The 19324-nt window shown below is 33.9% G+C and overlaps 1 protein-coding gene across 1 annotated transcript; it reads right to left on the reverse strand.

Annotated features, from left to right (window-relative positions):
- Window positions 1–448: 448 nt before the first annotated feature.
- LOC131166693 (uncharacterized) lies at window positions 449–1192 on the reverse strand. The gene has a single exon (XM_058125270.1). The coding sequence runs from the start codon at window positions 1190–1192 to the stop codon at window positions 449–451; it is 744 nt and encodes a 247-aa protein (XP_057981253.1).
- Between the last annotated feature and the right edge of the window lie 18132 nt (window positions 1193–19324).

Consider the following 19324-nt stretch of genomic DNA (forward strand, 5'->3'; position numbering starts at 1 on the left):
CATAAGGAAGTAGATCGTTCATTCACTAAACTTCGTTTAGCATCAATACTATGATGCGAGGTTAAAAGTGTTTTAGCATTATGATTATCAAGTTTTAACTTATATAATCCATCACAAAGCATAAACTGAAAAAAAAAACTTTATTAAAATTACAAGTGTACCCAGAAACATCCAATTTAGATAATGAAATTAAATTCTTAAAAATACTAGGAACATAAAAAGTCTCATATAAATCCAAACAATAACTAGTGTCTAGGATTAAATGATAAGTCCCGACAGCTTCAACTGGTACTTTTGTTCTGTTCCCCATGAAGATAAACTTCTCATTCGGGTTTATGTTCCGGATTGTAAGAAATCCCTGCATCATATTAGAAACATGAGTTGTGCATCCATAATCAATCCACCAAGTATTATAAGGAACTTTAGGTAAATTCAATTCGAACCAAGCTTACCGTTTCAAGCAGTACTTCTGGTAATGTCCAGGTTTTCCACAGAAACGACATTTTTCCTTACTTGATACCTTTTTCTGGATATGATAAGAGGATTCATTATCCTTCAAAGATCCTTTCCCCTTTCCATGCTTCTTTGCTTTCTTTTCAGCTTTTTGATTGTTCACATAATGAATAGAGTGAATTCCTTTATTGTTCAGTCGTGTTTTTTCTTGAACTAGCATACTGTGCAATTCATGCACATTCCATTTATCTTTCATGGTGTTATAATTCATTTGAAACGGTCCATACTTAGTCGGTAATGAGTTTAAAATGATCAGAACAATAAAATTTTCATTCACATCCATTCCCAAAGTCTTAAGTTTTGCTGCAATATTTGTCATTTCAACAACATGCTTATGCATAGTACGTGCATCATCAAACTTTATGGTGGTTAACGTACCCATTAATGTCCTAGCAAGAGACTTATCTGCTATTTGGGAACCACAAACTTTAAAAAACTCTTTAGTACTTTCAATTTTGGGAATAGCTGTCTTGATGTTATTTGCAATACTCATTCGCATAAACATTGAACTTAACCTGTTTGATCTTTCCCAATTATTATAATAGGTTATTTCTTCAACACTACTAGAATCAGTAATAGCAGCAGGCTGATCACTTAAGAGTGCCAAATCAAGATCCAATACACCGAGGTGAAATTGAACTTGTTCACTCCAATCAGCAAAATTCAACCCATTAAACATTGGAATAGATGAAACATGCAAGTGTAACAATCTAGGAACAGGTGCAAAAATTAACCATACTTAATGTTTTAAATGAAATATTTATAAGATCACAAACATAAATATATTAATGTTTTCCTTTGGGAAAACACTAATGTAAAGAGCTTTAAAATGATGCTAATTAAATTTTAAAATTTTAACATTACTTTGGTAACATTATATGCACTCATTATAAGTATCTATTATCTTTGGATAAATAGATAAAATAATAATAATAATATTACCAAAACATTATCCTTATATTATAAGAACAATTAATCAACCTTTGGGTGATTCTTGATATCTTATAAAAATTTAATATCATTCTAGCATCAAATATATGAGTACTTTACTTAATGATTTAATCACTTTGGTGATTAAAATCAAAATACTTTATAACATCAAAATGTTAAAATATTGTGAGTGACGTAAACATGTTAATATCATTCTATATATTTACTATCACATCAAACATTCTGGGCTATCATTATTATTACATAATTTTTTTTTAAGAAGTATCATGGCAGAACAGAATTAAATACAGTGCACATAAAATAAATTTGGAGATGTGCTGCATCGGGAAATTTTCTTGTGATTGTTTTGCAATTGGGTCAATGGTGATATTTTCATTATGAAGTGATAGATCACCAGATTGTTGTTTAATGTTATCATACTATTCAATAACTAAAGGAACAATAATATCTGTTAAAGGTCTAGATATCGGAATAGGAACCTGGATCTCTTTAATGACCACATTACGTGATATATCACTCCCACTAATTTCATCATTTTCAAGGAACTTTGAATTACCTGTTTAAAAAATTCTTATATTGTGACGACGCCTTTTGCTGAGGTGACGCTGATGATGTGGCAGTGGGGTCCAGTGATGATTGTGTTAAATTATATTAGGTTAATTCCCAGATAAGTGGGGAGTCACAATGGACCGCTTAAGTCCCACTTTCCTAGACAGAATTTTCCTCAGATACGTAATTAGCACAATATACCATAGAATCGGCCATAACGTAAACTATTGGCCATAATGTAAACTAGTCTTTAAAAGTAGATAATTAATCATACGCAGTTAAATACAATTATTCACCCAACTATAAGAATTTTACATGCTTACTTTTATGTAAAACTCGACAATTCATGCATGCATAAATACAATTGATCACCCAATATAAATATGTAAGTGACCCAAAGCCAAGAACCATGCATCTTTTTTTTTCTTCCAAAATTCTCACATTAAAGCATGTGATTCAGTAATAAGACTTTATTGAGCAATTGATCATATCGTTTGTTCAATTCACAACTAAATTAGTTTACTCTCCAAAATATTAGTAGAATCCATCTGTAAGTATTGAAATTACTACAAATTAAAAATTTAAATCTGCTAGAAAATAAACACCCAACAATCACTTTACATCTCGGGTAATGAGATTTAGAATCATGATATTAAGAACATAAAATCGCATAAATCCAGCAAATATCATATAATTTTTTTAATAATCATATATTATATTAATTTTTTTCGATTCCAGAAAAATATCATGAATACAAATTTTTATACGAAACAAAAACGAGATCGTAAGGGGTTAACGAAAACAATCTTTATCATGCAATGAAGATCATAATAATTCCAACATGGCTCTAATACCACATGTAAGAAATCTAAATGTTCCTATCAGATAAACACATGATCTTCATCATCATGATCTTCACATACTTATATAATCTATAATGAGGAAAACATAAAATATACATACCGGGATCGTTCATGACAAATACAAATTGGTAAGAATGCTTGTAGAAACCGTAGAAATCTTTTCTCTCGTTTCACCCCGATCTCTTTCCATACTCCACCAGATTTATGGGAATATGACTAATGAACAGAGAGCTAAGACAGAAAGAGGACAATTCCTATATGCCTTACTTTTAATCTATTCTATTACTTTGCAGAATATCTTAACCATCATACTACTTCCCATAACAATAGCAATATATATATAGATTCATAGGAAACTCTTCAACTTCCAGCCATTATATCTCACATTAGTTAATCCATAGATAAGACTTTTCATTTTAGATAAGACCTTTCATTTCCCTTATCATAAGTCATTTCATTTCCCTTATCATATGGTGCACTTATCTTTCATGTGTTATTCATGTGACACATATCCTTTGGGATATAATCCAACAGAACAACCAATTAATCTTGATTGATCAATCAATCAAATTTAAAACAGAGTGGTTGATTTTTTATTTTTGATTTATTTGCATTATTAACCAATTGCTAATTGCAATTTCCTTTTGTGATGTGTGTGCAAGTGCCTTCATTAGGAGACTGAACCACCAAGATGAAGGTGTCTTTTATTGTTTTTTAATTTTTCATGTTTTTATTTTTTATTTATTTTTTTAGATTGCATTAATGAATTTTGCAAAAGTAGTTTTCGCTAGATAAGGCCCCAGAAAAAAAAAATGAGGTGTCTACATCTTATGTTCCATGAGTGTTGATTCAAATTCAGCGAATGGTGGGCAAATGATGTTGCCATAGTATTTATGAGTTTTTTAATGGAGTTATACACTCACTAATCTCAAACTTCTCAAACTTTATTTTTCCATGCACATAGTTGCAATCTTTTATCAGGCAACTATTGTTTTCACTTTCAATTGAAAACACAACCTTCACCAACATGTCTTGGTGGGAAATAAAGAATCTAACTTTGGGAATGACTACAAGGAATCTAGACGATGCACAAGCCATGATGGCAGAGCAATGGTGAGAATGGTAGAGAGCTTTGGGTAGTTCGAATGAGGCCTAGAGAAATAAAGGGAGAGGAGGGGGATGTCGTGACCTAATATCTGATGGGGGTAATGTTTAACTATTTATACCTAATCTTCATTGTATCCAAGTTACCCTCTCACTAATCTCACACTTTTATAGACTTTTTTTGTCTATACCCCTAAGAAAAACCTTGTTGGCCCTAGAGTCGTGTTTGGGGGGGAGGGGGGGGGGGTTTAATAGACTCTTTTGCGAATTTTTGTTCTTTTCAACAAAATAATAAATCTTGGCAATTATATCACAATATAATTAATATAAATCACACAAAAAAATATAAGAAGTGTAAGGAAGAGAAGCTTAACATTCATGTTAACATGGTTCGGCCCCTTGCCTACGTCCATGCTGATTACACACCTAAATTACATAATTAGGTATTTAAAATCATGCACTAAAGATAATATTTTTAATTAAATGCTTAATTATGTTCAATAATTTAACATTGAACTCGAATTACAATATTTGGATCATTACTCGATAATTTACGAATTTTTGGTAACTTAGTATTGTAGGATAATTTTTGGACATTAAAATTGAGATTAAAAATGTACGTACTTGTACGTGAGCTAAAGTTCAAATCAAGGTCAAGTGCATGAAGCCAAATATCGAAGACCAAACTGTAAGCCATATGCCTGCAAATGACGAGCCATGCACGCAGTTGGTTGAAGTCATGTGCGTGTGTAAAAATTGAAGAATCCGTGCTGTGCAATGTGATAATTTTTGAAATTAAAGGATACATAAAAGAGAACCGGGTGCCGTGTGAGAAGACTATGTGGGTTTCATGCACATGAATCTTTGTCATACAATGAAAAGTGGGCAATAATCTAAGTCCAAAATTCGCTAGGAGACAGCCTAAACGTATTTTGGTATTTTAATCATAAAAATTTCATTTGACATTTGATTGGTGTGATTCAAGTGGCATTGGAAAGATTACTAATATATCTACAATTCATTGTGAAATAACCTTTTTCTAATTCAAAATTTTACTGGGTCAAAATTGGGTTTGAAAGTGAAATTGTTGCGCTGGGCTGTGTGCAGTGCTTAAGGAAAAAAGAAGTTTTGGGCCACCAAAAAATGGCCCATGCACCTATCTCAAGAGAAGACATGGTTAGGGCAAAATATTAGAGGGGGAATAGGATATTTTATGGAAGAGGAGGGTTTATGGGGGAAAAGGGAGCAGTGGGAGGCGGTGGTGCGCAAGACAGCTGTAGACTCTCGGCCTCTCGCAAATTTTCGGCTATCTCTCTCTCTCTCTTCTCTCTTCTCCCTTACTCTCTCATCTCTCTCTTTCTTTGAACTCAATTTTGTTAAAATTAATTTTATTGTTAAGTTTTTAATTTATTCAAAGTTTGGATTAATTTTTGTTTAAAAATAGTTTGTTTAATTTAAGAACTTTCTTTTTACTAGATAAATTTCTATTTAAATCTCTCTCTCTCTCTCTCTCTCTCTCTCTCTCTCTCTCTCTCTCTCTCTCTCTCTCTCATTTAAATTCTTGTTTGAGCATTATTATTGTTAATTTCAATTTGACTTCCTATTTAAAGTTTTTATAGGGATTAAATTGTTTCTTTGGGTGTTTTTATTATTAAAGTTAGTGTTTTTATTTAGAGTGTATTTTTACTTGGGTTTACTTTTAAAGTTAATTTTTTTATTTAGTTGAATGATTGCAGGGTTTAGTTCTTTTATTATTTTGAATATGGTATTTATTTAAATTATTTCATGCATATTTAATTTTTAGTTAGAATTTAAATTCTATTGCAAAAACCTCAAAAAGTCCAGGGAATTGAATCTGAACTATGTTCAGTAAATTTTTATTTTCTTAAGTTCTTTTGGACTTACACGAGTTTGGAGTTAAAATGCATTTCCTGAGGAGACAATCTGGCCTTTGGGTTAAGTATTACATGATTGAACTCCTATACTTGGGATAGCTTCCGAGCTGCTCATTTTTAGAGTGAGTCAAGTTTTTGGCACCGTTGCCCGGGAATGTCAGTTTTAATTTCAAACTAGTGTTTTTTCCATTATTTTAATTTTTCTCATGAAAAAAAAGGAAAAAAAAAAAAAGAAAAGAAAAAAAAAATTGAGTTTTGAAAAAAAATAAAAATAAATATGGCTGCACTTGCATGCATGCTTATGAATTTTTTGTAACCTACATGAACCACACAACTATCTTACATCATATTGCCTGAGAATGCACATAACTTTAACATTAAGCCTAAAATGATATCGGATGAAGTGTGAAAATTCGTTTCATCATTTAACTGATTTTGAACTTAAATGTGTTACATTCATAGATGAGACTGCTACTAATCAGGAAATTAGATTGTATCTATTTCCTTTTTCATTGAAAGATAAGGCTAAGACGTGGTTTAATTCTCTTAGGCCTAATTCTATTTCTAGTTGGGCTGATATTCAAAATGAATTTCTACATAAATTTTTTCCCTTACAAAGAACTCAATTTTTGCAGGAACAGATCAGTTGATTCATGAAGGAGTTGATGAGACATTTTATGAAAGCCGGGAGAGATTTAGAGGTCTGGTTAACATGTGTCCTCACCATGGATTTGAATCATGTTGCCTGGTCAACTATTTCTACACTGCGTTGACTCCTGAATCGAAGCAGTTTGTTCATACTGTGTGTTCAGGATATTTCTTTGACAAAGAACTTGATGGAGCATTAGATTTTATGGATTATTTAACTGACTATGCTCAGTAGTGGAACACTAGGATTGACAGAAGACCGATTGCAGCTCAACCATTGAAAGCAATACATGGTGGAGAGTGGAATAAACTGAAAGATGTTTTTTGTGTTGAAGCACATCTAACTGAACTCACCAAAACAGTGGACGCTATGGAGATAGAAAAGGAAAATAGTACAAACCAACTTTGGAATCAACCTTCCCAGTCCTATGCACCCCCTTATCAGCTATCATATCGTCAGGCTGCCCTTTAGCATCAGTATCAGCCACAACAGATCTCTCAAAGCTATGCACTTTTAGGATTTCAATCTAATGCAGCACCTGCTCCACCAGAGAAGTCTCTTGAGGATGTCTTTCAGTAGTTTATGCAAATTCAAGTCACAACTAACAATCTGTACACTTAGGTAATAAATGAATTGTGGGACACCATTAATGTGATGAGCATGCAGTTGGATATCTTAGAAAAAGGGAAATTTTTGGTAGAACCTGAGCTTAATCCTCAAGAATACCAGCACCAATAACAACAAATACATAATGTTTCTCTTGAGACAGTGGAAGCTGTTATTACTTCGAGAAGTGGAAAAGAAGTTCCCCAACCTGAGATACTCATTGACAGACAAATAGTTGTCCCGACACCTAAAGTTACGACTAAGATAGATGAGATCACAGAAAAGTTAGAGGGAGCAAGCCCAGAATTGAAGAAGTCAGTTAACGTGGAGAACGAGACCAAAGGAGTACCAACCTGTGGTACCTTACCCTCAGAGATTGACATGCAGTCGTGGAACCATCATTCCCTATTGGACTAAATGTCAAGGAGCGCAATGCTGAAGCAAATCCCCGTAGTGGTAAGGTGATGGGTACACTCGATAAAGAGGGTGAGCAGACTGGTGAGAGTTTAATTTTCAAAGAACAAGGTAAAATTTTTAATGTTGATGCTTTTGAAGAACTAAAGGTAACTACTCTGACAACTTTGCCTCAATGACTGGTTCTTAAAGAAGTGACTTTCATGGAAAATATACTAAATAAAGATCCTTTCTTATTAAAATAAGGAAGGTAGTCCGCATATGTTTTGTCTGGTACCTTAGAACGTATTGATTTATTTGAGGCTGACTTTTATGTAGGTAACAAGACTGATTCATTGTGGCGACTCGAATTTGGAGACTCATTGGTTCAATTTATAGACTTGCACCCACTAGATGAAATTCCTCTAGAGCCTTCGCTAGACAGACTGTGATACTTGCACCCACTAGATGAAATTCCTCTAAGGCCTTTGCCAGACAAACTGTGATGTTTTTCTTTCCTTTATTTTCATTTTTTTTTACCTTATTTTATTTTTAGTTAATTTTCAGGTACATTTTTCCTTAGTTTTAGTTTTTCTTTCCCCTTACTTCTCAACCCAGGTATGCTCCACTTCCCTCATGCACATCTTTTCTATTTTCCCTGTGCTTTTACATTGAGGACAATATTCTACTTTAGTTGGGGGAGATGATAAATTACATTGAAAAAAAAATTTTGAATATAGATGATTAGGTCATGATTAATACTGACTGATACCCTTTATATACTTGCATATAACCTTAGAGTTACACACTCGAGTTATTTATGTGTAGTTTCTCTTTATATGGCTAATTTAGGAATTGAACTCTATGTGGGTTGATTAGTAGTTCATTTGTATTAATCTGGCTATATAAACTCTTGTATTTATATGGTATCTTATGAAACTGAAAATACACGTTCACGTGACTTGTAACACTTAGGGTTCTTTATGAGCACTGAGAGAACACCCATGGCGACTATGACACCTTGTGAGGTACTGTTGAGCCATTTATCGTTCTTTTGAGTTTTGACGTCAACTCAGAGTTCATGAAACTCAACTTTCCCTTTTTTTTTCTCTGGATATTCTTTGTACACTAGTCTTTACTTTTGACTTGTTAGCCTAGAGGTGACATCAAGTAAGGAAATAGAAACCTAGGTCTTGTAGCCTACTCAAGATGCAAAGGCTGAGCCACCCCTAGAAATAGACTTAGTTCATGGACTAGTGTTCGAGCTTAATTCCCATTGATGGTATGAAGACAACGAAATAAGTGTAATGATTGTCCTAATTGACAATGAAAATACATAAATTGAAGAATGAGTAGAAGAAAGAATAAGAAAAATAGAAATGCATAGAAATGAAAGGTTAATACCTGCTCCACATAAATACCACAAAAAGTCCAGGACACGACATATGTTCTCCATATATGAAGACTTTTCAACCGCTTAATGCTTTAGATGTATTCACATCTGGTTTGTGAATAAGTTGATCTAGGGTGGTCTTGGTTGGATATGACGAGTAGGCGAGAAGATGTTAGGGTAAAGGATTCAACACCTCACATATAGGTTAGATCTTTTTCAGACTAGTCCACTCCATACATTTAGCGTTTGTTCCTTGTAATATGTAAGATGTTTGATCGTGATACTCCTCCTCACATATGACGAGTGAACTCATTCTTTTTGAGTGTTTTTGAGGGTATACTAGTTAGGCCGAGTGAAAACGATCGTTTTATAGGTGTCCATTGGTATCCTGAGTGTAACGAGCCATACACATTACACATGCTTCGAGATTTTACTTGTTTATACTCGGATTTATATGACTACATTAACTCTGAATGCTGGTTAACTTCATGTGAGTATACCGTTCTTAATGATTATATAACGATGAGACTTGCATGAATGACTTACTTCGGAGTTGCGTGCATTATATATGATGAGCTTGTATGAAATTTGGTTATACTCCTGTATGTAAAACGATATGGTTGTGCCGTATGTGCAGTTGTTTCATATTTGTTGGAATTAGTATTTGTGGATACCGCCCTAGATTTCATTCACATTATTTGCTAGAGACTAGCAAAACGTTAGTTGGGGGGGGGGGTGTGATTACGCATTTAAATTGCGTAATTAGGCATTTAAAATCATGCATTAAAGATTATATTTTTAATTAGATGCTTAATTATGTTCAATAATTTAACATTGAGCTCAAATTACAATGTTTGGATCATTACTCGATAATTTACGAATTTTTGGTAACTTATTATTAAAAGATAATTTTTAGACATTAAAGCCGAGATTAAAAATGTACATGCATGTATGTGAGTTAGAGTTCAAAGCAAGGTCATGTGCATGAAGCCAAATATTGAAGATCAGATTGTGAGCCTCATGCCTGCAAATGACAAGCCATGCATGCAGTTGTTTGAAGCCGTGTGCGTGTGTAAAAATTGAAGAATCTGTGCTGTGCAATGTGATAGTTTTTGAAATTAAAGGATACATAAAAGAGAACCTGGTGCCATTTGAGAAGACTACGTGGGTTTCATGGGTTTCATGCACATGAATTTGTGTCATACAATGAAAAGTGGGCAACAATCCAAGTCCGAAATTCTCTAGGAGACGGCCTGAACGTATTTCGGTATTTTAAACATAACTCTTTCATATGACATCCGATTGGTGTTATTCAAGTTGCATTGGAAATATTACTAAGATATTTACAATTCATTATGAAACAGTCTTTTTCTAATTCAAACGTTTACTAGGTCAAAATTCAGTTTTAAAGTGAAATTGTTGCACTGAGCCGTGTGTAGTGCTTAAGGAAAAAAAGAGTCTTGGGCCACCAAAAAATGGCCCATGCGCCTATCTCAAGAGGAGACATGGTTAGGGTAAAATATTTGAGGGGGAATAGGATATTTTATGGAAGAGGAGGGTTTATGGGGGAAAAGGGAGTAGCGGGAGGCAGCGGTGCGCAAGACAATAGTAGACTCTCGGTCTCTCTCAGATTTTCGGCTATCTCTCTCTCTATTCTCTCTTCTCTCTTCTCCCTTACTCTCTCTTATCTCTCTTTCTTTGAACTCAAATTTGTTAAAATTAATTTAATTGTTAAGTTTTTTATTTATTCAAAGTTTGAATTAATTTTTTTTAAAAATAGTTTGTTTATTTTAAGAACTTTCTTTTTACTAGATAAATTTCTGTTTAAATCTCTCTCTCTCGCATTTAAATTCTTGTTTGAGCATTATTATTGTTAATTTCAATTTGGCTTCTTATTGAAAATTTTTATAGGGATTTAATTATTTTATTTGGGTGTTTTTATTATTAAAGTTGGTGTTTTTATTTAGAGTGTATTCTTACTTGGGTTTACGTTTAAAGTTAATATTTTTATTTAGTTGAATGATTGCACGGTTTAGTTATTTCATTATCCTGGCATTTAATTTGGTATTTATTTAAGTTATTTCATGCATATTTAATTTTTAGTTAGAATTTAAATTCTATTACAAAAACCTAAAAAATCCCAGGAAATTGAATCTGAACTATGTTTAGTAAATTTTTCTTTTCTTAAGTTCTTTTGGAATTACACGAGTTTGGAATTAAAATGCATTTCTTGAGGAGACGATCTGGTCTTTGGGCTAAGTATTATACGGCTAAACTCCTATACTTAGGATAGCTGCCGAGTTGCTCATTTTTAGAGTGATTCACATGCCTTGAGTCACACTCAAGGTTTCCACAATCCACTAAACAATCTCCTTCAAGGACGGAGAAACCTTTACACAATCGGGGAAGAAATCCTCTTACACTCACCAAGAGCCTTTGGGCAAGGTTTACCATGATCCCTTACAATTCGGTTCATCAAGAATCCTTACACTTTAGTTCACCAAGAACCCTTTGAACTAGGTTCACCAAGAACCCTTTTACAACAAGAGGATGAATTTGATTTACAAATACAATGCTCCTTGAATGAGCTGAGATTTGAAATAATGAAAACCTCACACAACTCTCTTAAAGTAATGGATCACAATGATATTATAGAGCAAGAGAGATGCATAGCACAAGGATGATAAACTAAAATGTAGTGTACTTGAAAATGATATGGAAATTACTAAATCAATTACTTGAACAAGTCTCTAGCCATATATTTATAAGAATTTTAAAGTACTAGCTATTTTATGGCCGTTGGGCTTATAAAATAATTTAATACTTTGAAAACTAGTTGTTTATAGCCCTTTGGTTCAAAATCCCGACGCAAACCATCGAATGGATTCCCCAAAATGTGGATAGTTTCATTCAGGCCAAATTCCATTTAACTTTATGCCTGAAACCATTGAAGCACCTTAGCTAAACCGTCGACAATTTGCCCTATATCTTCACAAACTCTATATTTAGGTGCTTAATTATGGTTTCAACCCAACCAAAACCAAGTATATAAAAGTTTATAAGACTAAGATCATTTAAAACTAGTCCCTTATGAAAACATAGTCAGTATAGAATATTTTCAGAAAACTCTTTGTTTTGTTCTTTGAAAACTCATAAGTATAAAACTTATGATTTGGTGATATCCCAAATACTTTATAAACTAATATGCAATGCATTTGCTCAACTCTTGTTCAATGAACTTGTGTGAAACAATACCGCCAGAGTTTCAATAGTTCCTATGTCAAACACTCCCTATATATTATGATTTTGTTGGATGTGTTTGAGTTCTTCCGAGTGAGTGTCCACTTTGATCTTTTCTACTCGAATGTCTACTCGATCTTTGCATTTGTCTGGTACCTTCATGCCTTTGCCACTTGTACCTGTACTAATTTGATCAGTAAAGATAGGTTAATTTGGAACTACTAAATGGTTGATATCATCAAAATATATCAATTATAATTAGGTAGCTACTAAGGCTAACAAACCTTATATCAAATGATTTTGTCATTTTTTTTTTTATTTCAACCTAAACACAACTTGCACCAGTAATCCTGCTTGGAAAATGGCCGTGAGGAACGTAGATGAAATCCATGATCACTAAGTAATGATGAGAACGATAGAGAGATTGGGGTAGTTTGAATGATGCCTAAAAAAACAAAGGGAGGTGAGGGGGGATGTCATGACCTGATATTTCATGGGGATGATATTTAACTAGGTATGCTTATTCTTTGTTGCATCGAGTTACCCTATCACAAATCTCACACTTTTTTTGAACTTCGTTTGTCCATGTTGAGCAATCATGAGAATGAAATATTTGAACTCTGTTTGTCCATGCCCCTAATTGTAAATGTATTCAATATGATCATGATTTGAACATCGTCGAGCAATCATAAGAACAACAGGGAGCTTGGGGTTGTTTGAATGATAGAAAGAGAAACAAAGAGAGAGGATGGGGATATTACTTGATGTTGGAGGAGAATAATAAACCAATTATATTTAATCTTTGTTGTACCGGGTCATCCATCTGCTAAGCTCATATTTTTTGAACTTTGTTTGTCCATGCCCTTAATATTAATCCTTAATTCTATCTTTTTCAATTTCAACTTGATAACACAATCTTCTTACCATGTCTTGGTGGGAAGAAAATAATCAAACTCAAGAATGGCCACGAGGAATGTAGAGGATGAGGAAACCATGATGATCAAACAATGGTAAGACTGCAGAGAGCCTGTGGTAGTTTGAATGATGTGCAGAGAAACATATAATACATAAATCAAAAAAAAAAAAAGTAACTTTATTGTCTAGTCAATAAAGCATAAGGGATAGGACAAACTAATGCATTCAATTCTTTCTCATGCAAACCATTTTCATTTTTGCTACAAAGATAATTTAACCACTTATATTAATGCATAATGTGATTTTTAAGGTCAATTTCCTTTGAAGAAAAATTATTTCATAATCATGGGTAGACCCCGCTTTTGTAATAGATGGAGACAATTTTGACATCATGTGCGATATGGAATATTATGAATTTTCCATGTGATTGTGATGACTTTCATTTCTTTTAAGATCTAGATTGACTTGTCATCTTCTATATTCTAAAAAAAAAAAATCCTTTGATTTCTCTTTATAATAAAATTTATGCAATTTTTTTTTTTTTACTTTAAGGTTTTATTAGTTACAATAACATCAAATTAACTTTGAAAGGTTGATTTTCTTTTTTACTTTTTATTAGAATTTTTTTTCGTTGGTTGGAGGCCTGAATTGGTCTTGAGCTACTTAATAGGAGGTAGTGCATCTCCTATCTGATACCCGTTTCCACCCTCAAAGGATTTGAACCTAAAATCTTCAACATACAATTCCTGAATTTTAACCACTATTATGTCTTATATGAAACTTTTATTAAAATTATTATAAAAAGATAATACATTGCATTTTTTTTTTGGGCATGTATTGGCATATTAGAACCCTAATACAATGCAAGGTTAACAATATAACTCTAAGGTTCTACTTGCAACTCCTCATATTTGATTTTGGGATATCTAGGCTAAGGGAAATTGTAAGTTAATTATTAACTAAACACTTCATAGACATAGTCATTTGGAGCTTGTGATTTCTCTATTATATTTTTTCCTTTTTTTTTTAGAGATTAAATGTTTTTTGACATAATGAAAGGAATGTGTTTGGAAATACCATAAATCAACCTTATAGTGTAACAAGAGGAGGTGTAGTTATCTTTATACACACATGCACCTATACAAAAAAATTAATTGAATATATGCGATTATTATATTTTCTATATCCTTAAATTCATAATTTATATTTATATTTACCAATTATTTATTTTATTATGCAGCTAAATATCAGAATATACGTATATCAATTTATTTCACATGCAATGCATATGCACTTTCTAGTACTAAACAAATAGCATAAGAATACCAAACCAAAGAGGAAAAATACTAAATACTTGAGGATTAAAAGAATTTTTTTTCAGTTCACACTTCTTTTAGTTCTTCTTTAACCATAAATACAAACTTACTGCAAGCAAATAGAATGATAAATACAATAATATAAACTCACATTTATGTAGTATGCAAAAGGATTAGATATTTTGTTGAAATTTGTTATGCAAATCAATGTGTCGCGGAAACAAACAATCTCACAATGTAGCACTTAACAGTGAAATGTATAGAAAACACAATTACATAGATTATAATGAAAGTAATAAAACAATTATATGAAGAATTACATGGTTCAACAATGTCTACATCCATGGGAGCAAACGACAATGAAATTTTCACTATCTTGTGTCCAAAGACACTGAGTTACATCATACAACACACACACACACACACACACACACACACACAGATATATATATATATATATATATATATATATATATAATTTTCTTGGAGGTTTTCCCTCCAAAACCAACCTATCCAACTTCCAAATTCAAAATTTTAAAAACAACGCTGAGTCATCGAGCCAAACCGTCGACGACTTAATACTAAAAGCAAACAATCGATTTAATAGGGCAAAATAGTCGAATGTTTCTTTGCACCTGGACCAAACCGTCGATGGTTTCCTCGTGCAAGTCAGCATTCCTATTTTCTTCCATGTTTTCTCTTTGTACATGCCTTCCACTCAACATATGAGCCACATATTACAACAATCTCTACCTTGGTGAATATACGCCCCTTAGAAGAAAATTGAAGAAATAAACCCGTTGCTCCACTTTGGGACAATAAATTGGGACCGCTTCCCATCTAGCAACTGGAGACATTCAACAAGTCCAAAGAAACTTACTTACCACACGAATAACTTGTGTCAGGTCTGGTCTTGTACATACCATAGCATACATTAAACACCCCACTGCACTAGCATAAGGTACCTTTGACATGTCATGGATATCATCATCCGTCCTTGGGCATTGAACAGTAGACAATTTAAAGTGATTCACTAATGGTGTACTTACCGATTTTGCATTAGTCATGCTAAACCTCTCTAGTACCTTCTCCCCATAACCACCTTAAGATAACAAAAATCTCCTTATAGTTTTGTCCTTGCGAATCTCCATCGCAAAAATTTTCTTAGCTATACCCACATTTTCATGTCAAACTCTTATTTAACAGAGTTTTTAACTGATTTACCCCATTCATATCATTTGCAGCAATTAGCATGCTATCATCATAAAGCAACAGAAGTGTGGATGTACTCCCAAGCATGCATTTACTCTTTGGTTGGGAATCAAAGGGAAGTTTCTTACCAGCAACAAACTGTGTTAGGAAGAAGGGGACCAGAACTGTATTTTCTGTAGAGAGGAGATTGAAACTATTGATCACATATTCTTCAAATGCAGGTTCTCCTAGTTCGTGTGGGATCGTTAGGAGATGGTTGGGAATGCGAAGAGAGATGAAAACATTAAAAACTACAGTAAAGTGGCTTCATAAAGAGGTTAGAGGGACTGGAATCCTAGTAGTGGGAAAAAGGATTAGGCTTGCTACTACTGTTTATTTCCTATGGAATTTCAGGAACAAGAGAAGGTTTGATGACAAGACTATTTCTCCTAAGGAGTTGATTGTGATAATTCAGAGGCACATCTATAGAGTTGTTTTTGGCAAATTTGATTTACACTCAATTTGATGTAATAGTACTTGGTTAGTCTCATGTAGCTTCATGTAGACTTTTTGGATTAGTGATGTGTTGTCGTTGCATCTAAAATGGGGAGTGATCTCCTCTCTTGGTATGCCCAGAGTATATTGTAAATATGCATTTTGTTCAATACAATTTACCTTTTATGATAAAAAAAAAAAACATAAAGCAATAGAAAAATAAGAGAACCATCATCAAGATTGTTAACATTCACGAAAAATCATACTCACACCTCTTGTAGCCTATTTAGATCATGTAAGAGTCAAAACATTTGTACCATTGCCTCAGAGACTGTTTCAACCTGTATAGTAACTTCTTCAGTTTACAAATCAAATGCTCTTGTCTGGGTTGATTGAACCCTTTTTCCTGTACCATATAAATATGCTCCTCCAAGTTACCATAGAGAAACACTGCTTTTACATCCATTTGCTTTAATTGCATATCACAATGTGCCACCAATCCCAACACTACCTTGATGGAAGTGTGCCTGACCACAGGGGATAAGATTTCATCATAATCAACCCATTTCTTTTGTGAGTATCCCTTTGCTACTAACCGTGCCTTGAAATTCTCTCCTTCCTTTTCTGATACTGCTTCCTTCTTTCTATACACCCACTTGCAACCTATTGCCCTTTTCCCTTCTAGAAGCTCCACCAAATCCCACGTTTGATTCTATGCAATGACTCCATTTCCTCCACCATATCACCCATCCATTTACTTTTATCCTGGCCTTGCACCGCCTCTTGGAAAGTAGTTGGATCCTTGTAACTGGTAATGAGAGAATAAGACACCAGATCATTAAATCCATACTTGGGTGGTGTCTTGATAGTGCATTTGGGTCAGTGTATAGCGATATTGTCATTTTGCTGATTTTTTGAGCTAGAACACCCAGCATTTTGAATATTTTCATCACTGCCCCGAGTCTCTAACTCCCCCTACACAACATGCTCATTTCTACTCCAGTTTTCTGGCTTTTGTTTCTTTTCATCTTCCTCCTAAGTACGCTTTACTGTGGCTTTCTCATTAAAAATCACTGATCACTTCCTTGTTTTGCCATTGGATCCCACAACTTGAACCCTTTCACACCTTTTGGATACCCCAGAAAATGCAATGTCTAAACTTTGTATCAAACTTTGATCTCTCCTCACTAGAAATGTGCACATAGGCTAAACAACTGAATACTCTCGAATCGAAGTAGTCTATTGCATTACCTGTCCATACCTCCTCTGCAACTTCCTCCTCTTCTGATGCTTCTGGCGATCGGTTAACCAAAAAACATGCCATACTCACTACTTTGCCCTAAAAATTCTTAGCAAGCTTTGCATTTAACCTAAGACATTGAGCTCTTTTAGTTAGAGTTTGGTTCATCCTTTCTGCCACACCATTTTGTTGTGGTATCCGGTGAACTATGAAATGTATCCTTATGCCATGCTGCTCACAAAACTCCATGAACCTCGAATCAGCGTACTTGGTTCCATTTTCTGACTTGAGGCATTTAATTCTCCTCCCGGTTCGGTTTTTCACCTTATTTAAACCTGAAAAACGTCTCTAACTTATGCCACATGAAGTACATCTAGACCTTTCATGTGTAATAATAAATGAAACTCAAAAAGTACATATATCCTCCCCGTGATGCTACTCTCACCGACCCCCAAACATTCGAATGAATGTAATCAAGAATACCCTCTGTCTTGTGAGTGACTATTTTGAATTGCACCCTTTTCTATTTTCCAAGAATACAATACTTATATAAATTTAGCCTACATGTTTTAGTACCCTTCAAAATATTTCTCTTATGAAGTTCCTCCATCCCATGCTCACCCATATGCCCTAACCGCATATGCCACAAAATAGTATTATCTGACTCAGAATCTACGACTGTAGCTTCACCTACAACTATAGTACCCAATAGTGGATAGATATTTAACATTAACTTCTATCCCTTCATCACCATTAGAACGCACACCTTTATAACCCCACTTTCAAACTTGTAACTAAATTTGTTACAATCGAAAGTGCCCAATGAAATTAATCTCTGCCGCAGATCTAGTATGTGCCTTACATTGCGTAATGTTCTCATAACACCATCAAAAATTTTAATTCTTACATTTCCTATTCCAACAACTTTGCTTGAAGTATCATTTCCCATGAGAACAAACCCATAATTAACTGACCTATGGGTGTTGAACCATTCTTTATTTGATGTCATGTGATAATAGCATGCCAAATCTAGGATCCAAGAATCCATAAGGCGATTTGATCCAGACAAAATAAAAAGCATATCACCATCATCGATCTCCGAGTTTCCTTCTTCAACTACATTCGCCAATTTTGAAGAACCTTCTTGATTTTCTACATTTCATTTCTTTTTATTCGGACACTCTAGTTTTACGTGCCCATTTTTCCCACACTGAAAACACCAAATATCCTTTTTCTTCTTCTTGGACTGAAATTTTAACTTTTTGTAACTCGATTCGTTCCAGAATTTTCTTCTCTCATGTCCCTGGTTACCCTTTACTACAAGCCCTTCACCAAGTGAAATATCATTGTTGACCTTCTTTCTTTGATGAAAACCCAGTAGTGCTGTAACGCCCCGACCCACCACGTAGGGCCCGGGATGCTACTTTAGTGACGTTTGTGTACTTGATACCAAACTCATCATATAAAATGCAGCGGAAATAAAAGATACAATCTCCAAAAATCCATCACCAGAGTTCTATACTACCTTTATATACAAAAGGTTCCAAAATCCTCAATACAAACCAACATACTATACTTATACAAAAACCAATTCAAACTACACTCACCATATACAAAAAACTATACCACCATCTCAACCCCTCTAGCCTACTAAGAAAGTTTCCCGGAATTCCCTGAAAAGGATAGTTTGTAAAGTAGGGGTGAGACACAACTCAATAAGGGAAAGACTAAGTTAATGTCAGTGTGTGGCCAACATGCATTTAGTGTACAGAAAATAACCAGTTCATTAAATAGATAAACGCATTTATGAAATCATTCTTATTTTATACTCACACACATAATTAGCCGAAGATAAGGAAGATTACCCACCCATACAAGTAGCTTCCCTCTACTTTAGTACCATTACTGCTACCAGGGCACTCACCTTTCTCAGTAAGCCCTCGAAGTTATCTTATTAATTAACCGTATTCACATAAATTAACAGATATGCATATAAGACACTCTCTGTGAC

This window comes from Malania oleifera, chromosome 10, assembly GCF_029873635.1.
Source record: "Malania oleifera isolate guangnan ecotype guangnan chromosome 10, ASM2987363v1, whole genome shotgun sequence".
Lineage (NCBI taxonomy): Eukaryota > Viridiplantae > Streptophyta > Magnoliopsida > Santalales > Ximeniaceae > Malania > Malania oleifera.

Excerpts from the sequence above, each read along its gene's own strand:
- LOC131166693 (XM_058125270.1), bottom strand. The coding sequence starts at position 1,192 with ATGTTTAATGGGTTGAATTTTGCTGATTGGAGTGAACAAGTTCAATTT.